The 19869-nt window shown below is 47.5% G+C and overlaps 1 protein-coding gene across 1 annotated transcript; it reads left to right on the top strand.

Annotated features, from left to right (window-relative positions):
- Positions 1-2742: 2742 nt before the first annotated feature.
- On the top strand, positions 2743-18887 carry LOC131209620 (LIM/homeobox protein Lhx9-like). Its single transcript, XM_058202729.1, has 6 exons — positions 2743-2819; positions 2936-3070; positions 10769-10969; positions 11280-11599; positions 16785-17023; positions 18666-18887. The coding sequence occupies exons 1-6, from the start codon at positions 2743-2745 to the stop codon at positions 18885-18887; spliced, it is 1194 nt and encodes a 397-aa protein (XP_058058712.1).
- The last annotated feature ends 982 nt before the right edge of the window (positions 18888-19869 follow it).

Below are 19869 nucleotides of genomic sequence, written 5' to 3'. Positions count from 1 at the left end.
ACTCGAGCAACCGGGTTGGTGGTTGGAGCATTAGTTTCCTGGCGCGGCCTTCCTTCGAAGCACGGCGCGAAGGCAAACGTCGCGAATGGCACAAAAAGCGGGGCGTCGTTTTTGTCGGAACGTGTCCGTTCATTCATTAATGCCTCCGCGGGCGCTCCGGGAGTGAATTTGCATGAAATTAGCATAAACGGTTGACTCCACTGGGCCGGCCGAGCCGGTGCCAAGTTTGTCACCGTGCCCGGGGACGGGGTAAAGATAATTCAATTACACTTCACCCACGGGATTGGCACACCCTCCTCACGAGGGGGGTCGTGGAAAACACTGGTATTTAGTAAAAGTCCCCACTCGAGACACGAGGCTCAGGCGGGTCGACGGGTCCCTTTTTTTGACATAGGTGTTGGGCGGCGGCGTATCGTGATCTAAGGACCCGCGGTGAAGGGTACGAGGCTGGCGACGACGCAAACATGCACTGGAACTAACTTTCCCCCGGCACGCAATTGACAAAACGCCGTTTACGCGCCCCCGGACACTTGATCGCCCACCGGTTTCGATACAGTTTCCGAGTCCGAGTTTCCTTTCCCGTTGGGTGGTTGATAAATGGCGCTACGGTTTCTTCTTCGTTTTTTTTGGTTTGGAAGATGCACCTCGCCCAAGGATAGAAAGGGAAGCGAGGTCCAGGAGCGCGAAGAGAAAATGGAGAGAAAATCTCTGGCCTGCCAATTATCATCTCAATCGATGTCAAACGGCTACGGACAGTTCGGTATTGAAGGGCCCTTCAATGCGCCCTCTGGGTGGGGCCAGGATCAGGATGCGGGAAGCTTCATAGAAATGGGACCCCGGGACGGGACGGGACGGCACCTTCGCCGCTTGCGGTTCGATCGTCGCGTTTGAGCGATCGATCAATCCAGCCCAGGGTTAGGAGGCCTTCATCACGGCGGATCACGATGGACAGTGAATGCCTTTGCGTGCGTCACGGATGCCGCCATCAACCGGCATGTGGCGTGTGTATGTGTGCATATTTCGCGACCATTGAATGTAATTCAATGGTGCATGACAATCACCGAATGATTTATCTATATTTGCAGCGGCCCGAGCCCCGGCCCGGTGTCGCATTCATTGCAGCCTTAATGCGAATGTGATTTAGCAATGAACATGTAATGGGCCGCGCATGGCGTAGCTTCCCGTTGCATCGGCTTGTCGGTCTCATTACTTCTCTAACTGCGGTCGCCACATAATGGGCAACGTGCTACTCAAATATCCAATTATTCGAGAAACTCTCAACTTTAACTCGAAGCTTTCTCAGCAATGACTCTGCATTCTGTCGTTGTGCACCAACAATCATAACATCCTACAACATCATACAACATGTTAATTTGAAAAAATCATCAAACCAAATACATTTACAGTTATCTACACTCACATTGGTAGATGTAGAACTTATCGTTTGACTCCGTAATAACTAAAAAGAAAGTTTGAGAATTTAACGTATTAGATTTGCCCAGCGCTAAACTGAACCGGCTAAATCACCGTCACTGGGATATACTTGGATGTGGACTTAAAAGCTAGCCGACGTGGTTTTTGGTCTTCTCATTTGAGTTTAGTTTTTATCACCACGAAAGGCGATTATAGCTAAAAGTTTGGCAGTCGAACAACGCAATGATTCTAAATGGATAAAGTGAAAGAAAACATTTGACAGAATACGAGCATGCGAATTTAAAATACTTCTTCTCCATTCAAATCTCCATTGTTTCCATTCGTTAATGCGCAACTTAACAGCATGTAACAAACTATCATTACTTAATTTATAATACGATGGAGGAATTGCTGTCAAAAACTACTAAATATGTTAAAGATAAAATACTAAATAAAGATACTAAATATTGCACGTCGTTTGCGGAATGTCCAAACTGTCAACAAAGAATACTATTTGGGTGTTGTGCGCCGTTTCCGCAATGCTGTATGCCATAAATAAACTATCTTATTCGCCTGATTGAGCACCATGTGGCTTTTGGCTATTCCAAAAAGTCCGCTCCGAGGACATCCTTTAGAGCCGAAAAGAAGAATGTTGTTGAAGCTTATTCAAAAAAAGAATGTATCGGGCCATTTAAAAAATTGGAACAAATGTCGACAATGGTGTATTGCGTAGGGATTTTTTAAAACAAATTCCCAATATTTTTTCTCACAGTAGTAAGTCGATCTCACAAGATCTCACGATGATCATTATCGATTTTGTGTGGATTCCATGCATTTTTTTTATGCGTAGATATGGAAATTCGGTAAAACAAAACTTTTCTCATGGGATTTGTTTTGCGAAATTCGGGAAACAGTAGAATTACCAAAAAATAATTTAAATATCGGTATTTAACAAACAAAAATGGTAATCGAAATAACATGTGTCAAATTAGGTTAACGTATTGTTTGCAATCTTCATCTTAATAACATAAGCGTATCTACTCTTCCTTCGGCCACTGATCAAGGGCAGCACACTGGCAGATTCAGAACAGTAAACAACTTGCATCGAAACACCAACGACGACGGCATTACGACATCGCTTTTCCGGTGGTTAACATACGCAGACCGAACTCTGCCGATCAGAGACAATGGCGGTTTAATTGGTGAATGTTTGCGTGTGACGTGAAGTGTGTCGAAAAAACCGGTGCATTTCGGACCGCCGACGACCGCGGTGAACTTGCTGAACTCGGAACGGAAGTGAGCGCACAGTTCGGGCGGATCACCATCACCATGTTGAAGGATCTCATCGCGGCCGAATCGATGGCCCCGGAGAAGTGTGCCGGATGCGGCATTCCCATCCGAGACCGGTAAGCGCTGGGACGGCGGCGGCGGGGAAGCGATGAAAACCGAAACAATAAATTAAGTACAAATAAACGGCGATAAGAATTCACATTTGTTTGAACGACCCCTCGCACCATTCCAGATACTACCTCCTCGTGGCGGACCGGGCGTGGCACAACCAGTGTTTGCGGTGTTGCAAATGTTTGCACAACCTCGAAGCGGAGCTGAGCTGTTACTCGCGCGAAGGCAACATCTACTGCAAGGACGACTATTACCGGTAAGTGTGCGACGGCGACGACAGTCACTTCCGGTGCCGACCGGGACCCGGAGTGGCGCGGCTCATTATTTGTGGTCGCCACCGACGGTCCGGAATGTGCAGGCAGCTGAAACGTGAGGATGAGCCTCAATTTGGTCTCCCATTTGCTGCACGCGCGTGCATACCGCAATTACGAGTAATTATGATGACGCCCGCAGAAAAAAATGGGTGCCAGTATTTTAGCGAATGTTTTCAAAATAATAACTCGAACCGTTCTGCCAACCGTTTCGGGGTTTGGTCTCACGAAATGCTGGCGCTTTTAAGATAATTCTCATCCGGGAGTCGTTAAAAATTTGAGTCTTTGGGGTTTCGGGTCCTTAGTCACCTGTAGACTTCATTTTGTATGGGAAGTATCGGATGAACGCACATTGAAACGTTATAAAAATCATATGGGAGCTACCATACAAAAATTCGCTTGAAATTAATTTGAAATTCAACGATATTATCTAAATTCAAAAATGCTTAATGCGGACCTGTGCCAAGACTTTTCAAGATCCACGACGCCCAGCATCGCCAGAAATGGCTTACATTTCCATTCTGCTCCGCTCACCAAACCCCCAACCGAAAGATTTCGCTTTATGTAAGTCCACAAATGAAGATGTCCCGAAAGTGGAGACCAGATAAATCCCTCTCGGTAGCTGGAATTTTTAGACCCTTGTCGCTTGCGTTGGGCCGCTAACAAAAGTAACACAAAACCCCGCTAGCCCGCTCCGAAAATTCATTCACTCAGCCGTTGAACGGTTTGAAACGAAGCGAGAAGCGGCCAACCGGCAGCATCTCTCATAAATTGATAGAATGCAAATAACAGTTTGCGTCTGTCGTTGTGCTTCTGCTGACGGGCGCACTTTTATGTGCAAATAAAACCTCCGAAAATGGAATCGGAATGGAAATCTCTCGCCGTCGTTGTCCTTCGGTCGCCTCGCTTCTCTGGCAGCAAACAATGAGACGACTGCAGCGAGTGGACGAAATATATTATGTGCATATCTTATTTGTTGTTCTGCTTGTTCTGTGACAGGACAACGAGAATTCTTTCTCCGAGTACTGTCCTTCATCCAATCGCCGAGACGACCGGTCGATGGGTTGGGGTTTTAATATTTCTTCTTGTTTGCTTCGTCTTCGGTGATCACAAAGATGCAAAGCACTGTCCCACTCGGGGGCAGCCAATTTTTGGTCCATTTGGAGCTCGGCACCGGCACCGAAGTTAGTCAGTACGTTGGCAGCACTGGAAGCCCCTCCACTTGAGACTCCACTTGAGAGAACGAAGCAGAGCCCCAGCTAAATCGTCGACGAACTTTCTTCGCTTCGTGATCCGCTCGGTGTGATGCTGAGTCCTTTTTTACAACGTGCCAGTTCCGTCCTTGGCAATCAAATAGCAGGGTTGGAGATTTGGGAGGTACTATAGGCGGTAAGCCGCCATGGAGACGCCTGGTGGCTCATCGATGCCACACAAGATGGTGGCCACATAATTTGCATGCGATTACAACCCGCCAGGGAAGACGGCCCCCAAAGGTAGGCGTTAGCTTGGTAACGATTTGCACCGGAACGGAACGGCCCACCGGACGGGAAAAAAAACTTAACGAACCCCCAAAGACGTCACAATCTTCCATCATTCAGTCGAAGCCCCGTGTGTCCCGCGGTAGGAGAAGCTGTCGATTCGAATGTCAGCCTCGGTGGTTGCATCGGTGCATCCTGCCCAGCACACCGGGGGCACCATTCGCGAACCGTGGCCGCCCCGAGATGTGTGACCCAGATATGAGGGTGGTACGTGACAAATGAGAGAAAGACCTGAAGAGCAACATTTGCGCATTGGTGGTCGCGCAGCAATTGCATCCGACACGCTAGCCGGAACGGCGATGCAACTCACCAACCCGCGTCCCCGCGTTGGTTGAGGACACGTTCCGCGAAAAGCGGGCTCGGTCGCGATGAGCCGTCCGAGATACGAGGCGCAGGCGAACGTTGGCCATAATCCAGCCCGGTTGCTGCCACTGGTTGCATATTAATCCGGTGACGCTCTCCGGGGCAAGTGAAGTCACGTTGGGCTGGAGCTGGAACCACAGAAGCTAGAAATGTGGTCCCTTCACAAACAGTGCCACCCATGCAGCCGTACCAAGCCGGACAATCCGCTCCGGCCGGACCTTCGGGCGTTTCGAGCGGTACACTTCATTTGATGCGTCCGTCCGTCGGGCTGCACGTGCTTCACTTCCACCTTGATTACCATAAAGCTGTGCCCGTGGTCCAGCGCGACGTGACCAACACGCGCGGCCACGACAAACGCGCGGTGGCCGCGATGCGCGAAATGCGAAACATGGCCATTTAAATCATACGACGAATAGTTGCCGTTACTCACGCAATCCCCCGACGGCGACGCACGGCATTCGCGAGAGCCTGTTGAAAGTGTGGCGACAAAATGAGGCACGTGAAGCACGGGATGGCTTTCTTGGGAGTTTTCTCCTTCCGTTAGTGTTCTTTGCAAGATTCAGTTTGAACATAAAAACTTCAAGGCAATAAGGACATTCGCCTGTTACGTTGTTGAAACTGAATTTTATGACCACGTCAATCGTACAAAGCCTTCGTGCTTCATTCTTGTGTAAACTAAACTTTATACAAATGGCCTGAATTAAAAAAAACAAAAAATTTGATAAAACACGGAAATAGGGATATTTTTTTGTTTATCGAAGTTCAATCAAAAATTAATCGATCTCAGTCGTGTAAATAATATTTTCGCATTTTACGCATTATTAACACACAAGAAAACATTTTTCAAATTGTTTCAGAACAGCAAAGTTTCCTCTGCTCCGAAATAAAGTTAAATACAAGAGACTTCTACTCCTTATGATTGATGCTTCTGTTGAATATTCTTACTTTAACCGATGGGAGACGATTTGTAGTTGACATATTGACTACACATCTATCAATTTGTTTTGGTGCTGTTTGAATCTATCAATTTGTTTTGGACATCCAGCAGCTTGAATATGCTTTCCATGACTCTTGACTAGTTTACTGATCCTGTGTTGTCCCGTCTTTGTCGAATATTCATTAGAATTATTCGTTAGTTTACAATATTTCGAGGTTTTGGCCACCTCACAAGCCGAGGAATAAAACCATGTCTTGTCGAGGAATAAAACCAAAACCCGATTCTGCATTTTTTTTGCATCAAACCATAAAAAATGGGTTTATCAGTAACCATAAGTAACTGAATTTTTAACACTAAACATAACAAAAGAAATATACCTGAAAAACTGAACGCTTTAAGCTTCAAACTTTAAATGTGACCCTTCATTCAGTTCGCTCAAATTCAATTGGCTGCGATACTAAATCCAAACATTATTTAATCATCTTAACTTTGTTCTTAAAACCGTAAAGTATCATTCAACATCTTAAAAGAGGGATAATAAACATGGTTTTGCTGGTCACTGTACGAATTAAATTTTGGCCATACTCAACACAGCTTAAATCGTTTTCAGTTACATCGCTCGGGGGGTGTGTGGATTAATTGAAAATTGTTACGAAACATTCCTGACCGCTGCTAGAGTGTGATAATGGGTTTTTTAAACGGGTTTTCTATTTCGGTAGGTTTTACTTTTCTTTAGTTTTGGTTTCAACATTTCGCACATTTAATTAGCTTTAAAATAAACTACTCCTGGAGTCAGTGACCGGAATGAAGACCTACGAATCGCTTTCTATTCGTTCTTCAATACTTCTGTCTGGAATTGTTTAATTCATTTCTTTTATTTGATTACTAATTCTACAGTCAATGTACAGGGTATACTTGAATAGGGTGATTATATGGATGTAATTCTGCAGAACTATTTTTTGCCCTCCACATTTTGTCGATTCAAGATCCTTTACTCTACCACTCGCGAAAGTCTTGGTCGATTATAATTAAAAAACGTTTTTGACGATTGGTAATTCCTCATAAGAAAACTTCTTGTGATCGGCTGTATACGAACAGTGTTCGATTAAACTGAGCATCAGAACTGTAAGTTCGACAATTTCAAAGTATAAGTAAGTTTAATTAAAAACGATGGAACTCAACGATTGAATTGCTTAAGTTGCGCTCGAAAAAACCGTAGATCAACTAAGATAGGTAGATCCTTAAGGCGCAGCGTCATCAATAAGTGAAAAATTTGCAAAAAAACCCAAATAAAGCAAAAATCGATAAAACTCTCAAACGGTAACGACAAAACAACACACACATCTCGAGTTTGTGTTGGAAACCGATCGAGAATGATAATGCCTCCGAGAAACGGTGGCAAACCCCGAAAAGCAGTTGCTTTATGGAACGGTTTTTCCACCGTTTCAGCAATCGTGGCCTCTTGTGGCATTGTGGCATCTTACATTTTTGGGACAGCCTTTCGGAGTGTTTCTGTAGCGCCCATTTCTGTCCGTCTCACCTTTTTGCTTGCACAGCGCTCCCGCGCCGATGCTCCCGGCTGACCGGCAGCCGGGCAGCCATGTTTTCGGGCCGATCAGAATGATGCTCGTACCGTAACGGTTAACCGATCGATCGCGCCGGTGGTGAATGCCGGTGGTTTCTGGGGGAATAAATTTTTCACAAAACAATAAAATAAAATAAAATTGTTTAAAAATTCATACAACAACCCACCGGCTCGCCGAAGGACACATAAACATTTAAAAAAACGGGAAGAAACATGAAGGAAGGACGGACCATGACAGGCGTTTCTGGGTGCAGCGGACAGGAAGATCGAACCGAATCCATTGAACGGCGGCAGTCGCGAATCGCGAACCAGCTTTATTGATTCTGAGAATTTTTTCTCCTGACTTCGATTTTCTTCTCCCCATTGGCCTTAGATCGTGCGCAAAGTGGAGACTGCGCGGGTCTGCTGGAGGGACGTTCAAGATGTTCACTGTCCCTGCGGCTGCGTTGGTTGCTGCTGCTGCTGTTGTTGGTTTGCAATCGCAACAAAACGTTTTCATTGCATCGTCTTCGTTCGCTTCTGCGACGACGACGACGACGAAGCGCAGCGCATCGCATCCTGTCCCGGGAGTTTTTGTCTTCATTTTCCTGGCGCGCGGGCGCGCGGACTTATGCGCGGATCGGAGAGCTGAGCTTCTTTCTTCGGGCTTCGGGATTCCCATCTCTCGAAAATGGTGACATTTTCGACGGCGCAACGGGGCAGACGTCGCTGCGCTGCGTCCCCAAACCCAAATCGGATCCCTGCGGTTGTCTTGTCGGGCCCAAAAAAGGGAAGCATCTGCGCCGTCGGCCGGCCTGCTTGCGGTAAATGTCCGTTACCAGCTCGGGGGGTTGGAACGCGGGGAGCAGAACCATTGTTTGCAAAACAAGTCGTTCGCTGCTGCCACGGAAACGGTCAAGAATGCACACCGAGCCAACGGGAACGACTCCAGGACTCCATTGTATCGGAGAAAAGTTTCGTAGAAATCGCACTAAACTGGCCCGGGTTCTGCGTTGGTATTGCTGCACTGTTATCAGCTGGCAAACGGGTTGCTGCTTGGAACACATTCCCCGGAACATACAGGCCGTTTATGCTTCGTTGGCAATTGCAAGCCGTGTTTGGTTGGTCCACAATCGATTGAATGGACTCATGCATGATTTATCGTGAATTTTCTTTTCGACCGCCCGGCACTTGACATTTGGGTCCTCGTTTCGGTGGACCTTCAACTCTTCTTACCATCCTCCCTCAAATATCGACGGATCGGCCGAGGTTGAGGAGGATTTGAAAAGGAAGTGTAACTTCGAAACCCCAACATGGCGGAGGTCACGTTTTCGTTCCATCACGGGAAGCGACATTCGACAGAAACGAGTTTCTTGCCGGCCATTCGCTTCGGCCATTCGGCCCCCAAAAGGACACATGAATCATGGCACATTCGTCATGGAGGTCGATCTGCTTCGTTCCCATTTTATTCAACTTTTAAATCGCACGCGCGTTTCAGCGTCCGGTAGCGCGTGGAATGCGTGGCCGGTTGCAGGCGGAAGTTGAGCCACTTCGAGGCCTGGCCAACCAACAGGGGGCCACCGCAGTTTGTCGGTGGTCGTGGTCATAAATTTTTCAACACTTTCAACCATCACCATGCTTCCTTGTTTGGGCAACAACTGTACCAGCCCAACCCGCTACACGTGTGAGTTAACGGTTTCCGCGATGACCGCGTTACTCATCAACTCGCGAATCGGAATCGGCCCCATGATCATTCCACGATCGATTTGATCGGACGGTCCACCTCCGGTCTCGTCGATGATTCTTTGTCTTCCGATGGAAAAGTGTGGAAATTTGTGGAAAATGTACGCACGCCTTTGAATGAAGGCTTTCGAAGAAATGCGCCAAAGACATTTAAGAAAAATCCAAAATAATGGCTTTTTTGTTAGTTCTATCTGAGGTTGATGTTATTCGCGATTCAGGTGTTGTGTTAGATTCCAAGCTTATATTTAAGGATTATTATACGAAGAAAGGCAGCAGATCACTTAGAATGTTTGGAGGAATCTTTTCTTTTTAGATTTTTCAAAATGAATCCACTTTCTATCTCCAATCACGATCTGATGGAACACTGCCTTCCTTTTGTACCTGGCGAGCAGAAGTTCAGAATTGGTTTTTCGGTTTTCCTGCTGTCGTTTCGTTCAGTTCATATGGCACCCATGTTCCAATCTTCTGGATCTTTCCCAGGGCCTTCAAACGTAGGGATGTGGCGTATTGGGGCACATTTAGCTGATCTGCGAATTACTATCGCGTTTACGTCTCCTTTTCGTCCAAAAGTTTTTGTACTTCAGCGTCTTCGACATTTTTTGAAGTCCTCCAACGCTTTTTGTTTGTTAACGTTAACGTGTAACGTGACGTTTTCAAATCGCTATTTTCAGGCGCAAAAGTCAACATGGTATAACCTCTTCGAAGATAAGGTGCAAACTAATTTTCTTTTTACAAATACAAGTACTTTTACAATACAAATTGTCAACAGATGGTTCTATGTTTACAAATCTCCTCTCATAGGGTTAGACTTGATTGTGTTCAATTTGATGTCCCCTTCTTGCTAGCCAATGTTCGCCTGTCCTCACATCTGAGCGGGTTACAAGAAGGCGTTTTATGTATAAGTTGAATGTCTGCTCTAGTCAATCGTCCTCTAGTCTTGATCCAGTATTCTGTAATGCTAGAACATATAATCGCGCCTTTGTCGGTATTGAGTCCTTTTTCATATCCATTAACCAGTGCTAGAAAGTTACCTATTTCTTCTGTTTCTGCTTCTTCAAGAAATCTGGTCTCTGTCTTTGTAGTAATCTTGTTGTATCTTGCTTTAAATTCGTCTTTTGTTTAGTCTAAGCATCAACTTAGTCACTTCACCTGTTGACTGATATAAATAATGCGGTCACAGACTAGATAAGAGATATGGATGCATAATAAATGGTGGTACCTATTAAATACCGTTTTTTAATGAAATAGGTTATCGCCAGAAAAAGGTATGTAATGAAGTAGGTAACCCTGTGGTTTTGGTTGGGAAAATTGAACCAAAAGAGGACCGCATTTATTAATGTCATTTACCTTAAATATTTCGACAAAATTAGAATTTTCCCTGGACTTTCTCGGCTATCGAGTCACGTTTTGAATGAACTTTTTCTTACTCTTTTGCTGTATTGCGTAGTGTATTGATGATTGTTTAACCCCTCTGATGGTTCTTCTCGCTCGCCCGTAGACACTTTTCCGCTCGACGATGCGCCCGCTGTCGGAACGGTATCAGTGCCTCGGACCTGGTGATGCGTGCCAAGGACCTGATATTCCACGTGAACTGCTTCTCCTGCCTCGTCTGCGGCCAGCTCCTGCGCGGTGGCGACACGGCCGGCATCCGTGATGGGCGTGTGTTTTGCGGGGAACACTACGAGTCCGAAGTCTTAAGGTGAGTGGACTGATAAAGTTGCCTGAGTCTATGGACCTGGCCAGCTGGGCATAAAATCACTTTCTGTGTCACTGTTTTTCTTTCTCTCTCTCTCTTTTCCTCCTTCTGGTTTGGTGTCGTTCCTCTACCATCTTGCTCGCTCTTCCTCCCATCCCATCGAACGATCAAACCGTTCCTTGACTCCTTGGAATCCTTCCCGGGCTGCTTCCTCTGCTTCACCGTCCGATCATCGATAACACGGTTCCATTCGTTGGCGTGGCCAACACACACATACACGCGCACCAACCCAAACCGAACCACCACCCACCAGTGAACCAGAAACCATTTCACCGCAGTTTTTCCCCATAACGACCCCGGCCGGCGGTCATGGACTGGCGGTGCAGCCGCCATCGCAGAAAGGACGACCGCGGAAGCGCAAGCTGCCCACGCCTCAGCCACCTCAGGTCGTCCTGCTCGAGCCGGGGCCACACCAGCAGCAGCAGCAGCAGCTGCCATGTCCTGGCCAGCAGCAGCAGCAGCAGCAACCACCATCCTCGGCGGTGCCACCGCCCCAACCACAAGCACCTCAACTGCAGTCCACCCCACCGCAGGGCCTGGAAGCGCTCGATCCCGGTACGCCACTGCGCCTCGGTGAGTCCCCGAGGCCGATCTTTGGCCCGATGCTCACGTTTCGTGAGCGTCTTATCGCTTGCCGCTTCGCCAGGGTTTACGCCATTCACTCTTACATTTTATCCCTTTTTCGCTCTTTTATTGGGAGCGATCCCACGGTGCTCGGATTTCGCACAACCTTGAACAGTGTGCCCTTCCCTTCCCGAAGCGGGCATTTATGGGTTTATTGTTTGCCTCACAAAACACGAAAACAATCACGCCAACACTTACGTGACTTTGGCCCCGATAAGTTTTGACCGATAAAAGTGAAGTCGGTTCGCAATCTGTTTGGGTCCTTTTGGACACCGAAGAATAGGTGCAGAATCTCGACTGCTCGGTGCGTTATTTGGTGGCCCAATACGAACTCGAGGGCCGTCGAGGGCGCGTTGAGTGGAACGTGTCTTTTCGGTCGACGGAATGGCGACGGGGATGAGTCATTTTCAGGGCCACCAGGAAGGGCCGAAGGGTGACGAATCCTGTGATGTTGAGCCTCCAGCAAGCGTGGCCGTCAAGTTTCCCATTCCCGAACGGTGCTGGAGCCCACTCAGTTCCTGCTGGGCTGCTGCTGCTGGGGTCTCCATCCAGGTGGCGCCAATCCTCCAGGGAGGCAATCAACGCAACGGTTTATTGCTGAACGGTTTCCTTCTAGCCCCGTTTCGTTCCCCGCTCTGCTTCGCATTTCAATCACGTGTCACAATCTGCTGTGGCTCCGGCATGCACCATGTCGCCGGATCGGATCCCGAACATGGTGGGCCTGTCGCAACCTTCACCGACCACACCGGATGTTGTGGCGGATGCAGAGGAGCCGGCAGCAGCAGCAGTAGCACCAGCAATTAGAAATGGTCTGCGTGTCCATTTTTGAAATCGGCACGCACACCGACGGGTGCACCACCCAGGAGTGCGTCCTCCAGAGAATACTGGTCTGGTCTGGTGGCGATGTCAGTTTCCGGCAATTCATTCCCACCCATTGGAATAGTTCACACTCGCGCGCACCCAACGGTTGTGTGGTTGTTGCTGCCGCAGGCCCCGGGAGGATTGCTTAAGTTAAGTTGTAAGATAACGCTCTAGACACACACGAAATCACCCGGGGGCTCGTAGGCCAGAGCCGGAGCCCGTTGTCCCGAGCGGTGCCATTCGTTTGATGCCAGCTTTGGGCATCCGTTTCGTAGCCTCTACACGGCGATCGAAAACGGAGCTTTGTATGCAAAGGATGTTGAGAACCGTGTGCCGTTTGTGTTTGATCCCAACCATAAGAGATGGTCGGTTTTGATGCTAAAAATCGTCCCAATCGAAATCTTAGATGATTGCTTCCACGCCAATACAGTTTGAAGAGGTTGTATGGAATCTTTTTTTCGATTAATATTTATTACATTGTTTTAGCTAAAAAGTTTCCAAGCGTTCAAAGATTAACTATGTCCTCTTAATGGACTTTTGGCTGTTCCTCAAAGTCGTTTGAAAATTAAACCATGTTTGATGCTGTGGGTTTTAGATTTGTTTTAATGTGTTTCAATTTTCGATAGAAACATAAAACATAAAACTTGATTGATTGGCTGAAAAAACCAAAAAAGAACTGAATTTCCGTTCCTTCTTTAAAGCTTGAACGCGTGATTTACTTGATGATGATGACTTATAATGTATTTCCAGAAAATGTTTAAATGCACAAACATGAAATAATGAAAAATGAAACATGATAACAATTCTATGAAAAGGACTAAATTGTACCAAAACAGTTGACATGCACTAATATTGAAATTTTGCCGAAATTATTGTTTGGTCGTATGCAATAATATTATCCTATTTTTCATGCAAGTTTCGCAATAACGATTGCATACAACATTGCACGCAACATGTTATACAAATTTTGGAAAGAAAATCTTAAATACAACGTTACTCGCAATGTTGCATACATGTTTTGAAAATCAAATGATGTATGCAATGTTGCGTGCAATATCGCTTCTGCTCCCTTGTAAAATTTTGAACTTTTTCGGATTTTTGCAAATTGCTGCATTTTTTGCATATTGCTTCAAAACTATTTATACAATCATTGGCAATCGAAATTTGGCACAGCCTAGTTTTGTGACACCGGAAAGTGAATACAGGACAGTTCGACCCTCCCACACCTTTACGGAGGGGAGCTCGCATACAAACGTATCATAAACTTCAATATAAATCGGATTGTTCCGGACTCCGATGCAAAATCTTGGTAAATTCCAGCAAAACTTGGATAGTTTTCAAGCAATTTGAGCCCAATTCAGCTGATGCGAATTTCGCCATGTTCCAATGGGAAGCGAGAAGGGAAACTGGTCAGATACGTCACCAGGAAGTCCGATCCTCTCAAACGGATAATCGAGAAAAGAGAACAAAATGTGGCGTGGCGATGCACGCTGGGAACAGCTAGTTTATTTGTTTATTTGTTTATTGTTTATCAACAACGTACATCGCGCAGCGGCTGTACTAGAGATCCACTACGATTGAGCTTATTCAACTGGATAATGTGACAGTTTGAACTTTATTTTAAATTGCGAACTGAAAAATAGTATACCCCACAAAATAAGAATGACAACGACTATCAGATATCCTTTAAAGAGAAGCGAATGTTCCTCCTCGTTCTCTCTGATTGATATGTTACATCGTGAAGAAAGGTAGTAAACAGCCTCTGGCTGGTGTGAGTGCGATGGTGAGTAATTGGTTTAATATTAAGTTCTTCCCGATCGTTAGATCACATCCCCCAGCTCGAGCGCCAATTATGCAGCTTGATCCCTTCGGGTCATGATCCGATTGTCGGTTTGCCCCGTTTGCCCACCAACTAGCGTTGTTCCAAATTATCCGTGGCTTTACCGTCGCTTCTACTACGCTCACTATCGTCGTTGTTAGCAATTCCTTGCTACCAGTTCCTTGAGTAACTGGAGCCGTTAAGAATGGCTGGTGGCTCGCCGGCTCGGGTCACTCGAAAGACTCGCGTGCCCACGATTGGTTGGCCCAAAACATCATCATCATCATCGTCATGAGCTGCACGACATACGCTCGATCGAGATCCCAACCCAACCGCTAGCTGGCGCTGAGCGGAACGAAACCCGGCGTCCTGCTCTTACCTACTGGCCGGAAACGCCGAGACGAGCTGAGGCTCGAGGGTGACTGCGCTCTGCATCATTAAATTAAAATAAATCACTCATACTTCCCATTATGCTAATGATTTGTGGTGCATCGCATCCCCATTTCGGGCCATAATTAGTTCGGGAAGTGGCGGTGTGAGCGCCACCGGACTCTTTGGGCTTATGCAAAAATGGCGCCCTGCGAAAAGCGCCGCCAGCCGATGCCGGAAGGCGAAAGTGTGCAAATGATGCTTTCGGCACCCGCCATCAGGGCTACGATCAGGCCGCAAAAGGGCGAGGCGAGCAGAATAAACCTCCACTCCGACAGACCCAGGCAGCGGAAGCTTGGGAAGAGCATAAATAAGCATAGCTCTCCGTCGAAAACGGGAGTAACACGGGTTGCTAAAACGATCGGCAAAATATAATAGCGCCCAACCGACCGCCCGGGTACCGCGAAATCGTAACGAACGCTTTCCGGGAAGTCGTTGCCACCAGCCCTGTTGGCCCTTTTGTCGGGACGGAAGGCCTCAGAAGTGTATGGCACCGGATCCCACGATTCGGTGGGCGTCAAGACACGATCCTCACGCGGGTCGCAGTCGTGAAATCATCATCAGCGAAGCGAGGAGATCGTGCTAAAGTTATGAGCCGTCGACGGGGGCGATGCTACGTCTTCATTAAAAGAGCATAAAACATAAAAAAGGTATTATTAGGCGCCGTTGCGGGAAAAGGTGCCATAGGGCGATGCGAAGCCTCGGATAAGGTCTCCGTCGGGTTATGTCACTTCTTTGCTCAGGCTACTCACAAAGTAACGAACTAACGCGAAAGTCAAACCAGAAAGCCAACATTGCTCATGTTTGCCTTTCGCACAACGGCCATCCAAAGCTACAGAACCATAACAAATGATGCAGTTTGCGCGGAGATTAGCATTGCAACACCCTTACAATAATTTGCATTCGACGTACGGGGCTGTGGTGCATAAAAGGGCCATCTCTAAGCGAAGAAACGTTTGCAACGAACGCTCACAGATCATCTTTGGAGGCTTTGGCCTTTCAGAGGGAGGTTCTCCGGGTCCACCGCCGGGTAATCAGTTCGTCTGAGCTTCCAAGAAAACCTACCGACTGGGCCTGGTTACCAAGGTTTTCGCGCTGCACCCGTGCAGCATAACAACGGCTAATTTCGGATAAATATCCGGACCACCGACGGGCGGCACTAGCTCGAGACGTAGCGACCCCTGCCGAATGGCCGATGCCGATTCACGGGAGAAACACAAGCGGAATGATAAATAAAGTAACGAAAACCGCACGCCCGTGCAGCCAATCAATGCAAATCCGCCGTTGCCCCGTAATGACGACGGCCACAGGAGCTGCCGAAGCTCTCTCTGGTGGCACCTTTGCGCTGAAAAGCGGTGCGCTTCTGAGAACTCCCGTAAGCCGGTTATGCTGGGAACGAATTTGAGGGGCCGCTAAAAGCCGCCTCTTCAATGGGCGCACTCGAGGGTGCAACAATTTTGTATGTAAACTATTTTCGCTGCTTCACTCGGCACGGCACAAACAATAGGCGTCGGTTGGCCGGGTCGAGCTGCTTGAGATCGCGATTGCGACGAGCGCGCCAACAAGTTACAACAATTAAAAACAAATAGTAACGCCGTCCGACGTTCAATAAACAACCTGCCCACGGCCTGCGTCACAGAGGGTCGTAAATGCAGTTGCACCGGCACAATTATTTAGTCCCTGGCTGCCAGGTGTAAGAAGAAGCGGTAAGAAACTATGCTAAACATGCCGCGTCGTCATCCAGCGGCCGGGGCATGCAGATGGAGTCGCGCTCAAATAAATCGTTTTGTTTTCCACCAACACCGTGGAGGTTTTCCCCGGCCGCGGCCGCGAACCGAGCCGTGGAAAATTAGTCGCTTCCGATGGGCGATTCATGTTGGCGCAATGTTCAGGGTTCAGGGAGCCGCCGATTGGCATGCAAACCGTCGGCGGGGCCATGCTCATAAACTCTCGCCCGCGACTCTGCTCGGTGGTGTGACTTTTATTTATTTCCTTTTATTCTCTCTCTCGCTCTCTGCTTCACAGATCTGCTTCACAAGGAGCTGAACGTGAACAGCTTGGATCTGTCCACGTACGACGGCAGCCAGTCGCCCGGTTCCGGCGGGACACTGACGCCCAACTGTCGCACGAAGCGAATGCGCACCTCGTTCAAGCACCACCAGCTGCGGACGATGAAGTCGTACTTTGCCATCAATCAGAACCCGGACGCGAAGGACCTGAAGCAGCTGGCCCAGAAGACGGGCCTGTCCAAGCGGGTGCTGCAGGTGAGGGAGGTAGCCGGACGCGGATGTTAACGCTTTGCTAAACACCCACCGTTCGGGCGCTGATTACATGTTTTTTTATGAACGGCAAGCGGCAAGGGTGATCCATCAAGTGTTTGGATTTTAAAATGACCGGTTACTGGACTTTTAAAACGTCAAACTTCATTCAGAAAAATGCCCAAACATTTAGTAAAACCTTTGACATAAAAGAAAGGAAATGCTGTACGCTTGCAGAAAAGAATGAAAAATATTCAAAATTTATGGTGAGGCTTCAACATAAACTGTACGAAGCTCATTTCCATCTCTCCGTGGTTATGCTTGACGCTGAAAAATTGGACGACATTTGGTTTGAATAGGACGTCGCTAAGTGCCATACAGCGACAGCCAACCTTCGATATATTGCACCCCATTTTAGAAATCCAAACACTAGAAGGAACACGTTAAATTAGCTGTTAGAATGGAAAAGAGCAGCGTTTTTGTATAAATAACAGCACAGGCTTTGAAATAATGATAAGGGCAACACGGAAGTAAGATAAAACATGATCGTAAAACTGTTCAACAGTGTACACAACAGTTAACAGTTATCTATAAAATCTTAACCATTTTGGAGCATCATTAACGATGCTGGCTGAAGGTTTCAAAATGTTTGTCCTCGAAATTATATCATACTACTGTGGCCAAAAAGTAACGAGAATTTGCTTATAAATCAAAATCTCTCTATTTGTTTTTCTAAATTCATTTCATCCCCTTCTAAGTAGTCCTTCCCGGATCCAATAAAATTTTGCCAACGTTTTTTTCCGGTTCTCAAAACATACGGCAAAGTCGTCCGATATAGCTTTTTAATGCGTCCTTCGTTTTGGTTTCTATCTCTTTTTTTGATTCGAAACGATATCCACGAAGTGGCCTCTTGAGTTTAGCGAATAGCCTGAAGTCGCAAGGCGCTCAGGTGAATATGGTGGTTGCGGAACGATATGGGTCGAGTTTGTGGAGAAATTATCAGGAAAATGTCAAGCAAAAACATCACGTTTTTTTGTACCAATCGACATTTCACTTTTCTGAGGCCCAAACGGTCACATAAAATGATCCACTAATCCTTTCGATATTCCAACAAGGTCAATAAGACTATCTCGGAATATCAATTGACGTTTTTAGAGAACCAGTTGATGTTGATGTTGATGGTTGCCCTGGCCGTGCTTCGTTTTCAACGCTTTTCTGAACATCTTTATAAGTGATAAACTGTTGTTTTCCATCGAGCTTGCTCTTCGAAGGGTTTTTCTAACATTTTCAACCTTTTCGGCAGAAGAAATTTTATTCTGCACACAAAATTTAATAGAACTGCGTTGTTGAACAGTTTCTGACATTATGAAAAACGAAAAATTCACTTGCCTTCACTTGACCTTCAAACTCTCAGTACGTTTTGGCCACAGTCTTACATATTAACGCCTTTTTAAATTAATTACTTGTATGAATGACACTTTCTGCGATCCTCTTCGAATCTCCTATTTGTTTTATTATTTTAAACATCCTCTCAAAGTCGTTGGTCAAATAATGGTTTGCTATTCGCTTACCTCCCAGCCTTAGTGAACGGGAGACATGAAGCATAATTCCGGTTCGTTTCCAATTCCACCAAACGCTCTCGTTTTAGGTGTGGTTTCAGAACGCACGCGCCAAGTGGCGGCGCAATGTGATGCGCCAGGATGGAGTGATGGGCCCGGGCAATCCGGGCCAAACGCTGACCGGGCTCCCGTCGATCGCGACCGCCACGCTGCACCACCACACCGGCCACCCGAACGATACCGTGCACGACCTCTCCTCGACGCAGGTCCTCGAGGAGATGCATAACATGACGTTCGCCGAGCTGTACTGACACAATCTGATGATCAAGAACATGATCCTGTCGAATGTGATAAAATTGTCGCGTACCGGACCCGAGCCGGCCCGTGGTGACGATTGTGCGTTGCACGGTGGCGTTACCCTGGATCCGCAGGCCCAACACTCTCAGCACCTTCACCAGCAGCAGCAGCAGCCGGCGGTACCATCGGTGTCGGAAGGTGTCAACTTAAGACTGTCGGAGGAAGACATCACCGTTGCTGGCGGATCGTTGCTGGATGCGTTCGAAACGGCTTCACACGGCGACTGGTCATCGATTGCCGGCATCGATGGGACCAGCTGCGCCTCGCCGATTGGTGACGAAACGTAGGTCCCATTGACCCACATCCACCCAGGAGCATAACCGGCCACTTACGGTGCCACATGCAATTAGCTCCACGGCCAGCGTGATAAGCAACATTATCGTTATCGTTTTCATCTCCATTATCGTCGGCATTAAACGGAATGCCCGCTGATAAGGGAAGAGCTCGAAAACGGGGTGGCCGGATTCGAACGGAGGTGCAGGTGTTAAAAAGATAGGGGATGTATGTTGGGCGTGTTGTATGGCCATCACCATTATCGTCCCTCCTCCGCCAGGCGGCCACGGTTGGCCCCGTCATAATGGAAAGCAAATTTGCACAATGTCTGTGACGGCGGACGGTGTGGAAAATCCCCGATCCGCTCCAGCTTTTCCGCCCGCCCGGCCGAGCTCCAGTGCAGTGCAGCCAGAAACAACAAACTCATGTTCCGCTGTTGTTACCCCGTTTAGTCGCTCGCTCGCTCACGGTGGCCCCTCCCGGATGGCCAATGCAGTTGTTTGCATTGCAATGCAACGTAACGACCTCAGCCGATAATCACCACGTGCGAGTGGGACGGGACGGAACGGGCTGGGCCGGGTCGGGCCGGGCCGGGACTTGTAATTAATTAATTCGATAAACAAACAAACAGACGATTAGCAGTGACGCGAAAGTGTGAACCGC

The sequence above is a fragment of the Anopheles bellator genome, chromosome 2, assembly GCF_943735745.2.
Source record: "Anopheles bellator chromosome 2, idAnoBellAS_SP24_06.2, whole genome shotgun sequence".
Taxonomy (NCBI): Eukaryota; Metazoa; Arthropoda; class Insecta; order Diptera; family Culicidae; genus Anopheles; species Anopheles bellator.
The sequence above is the reverse complement of the archived record's forward strand: the minus strand, read 5'-3'. Positions and strand labels throughout refer to the sequence as shown.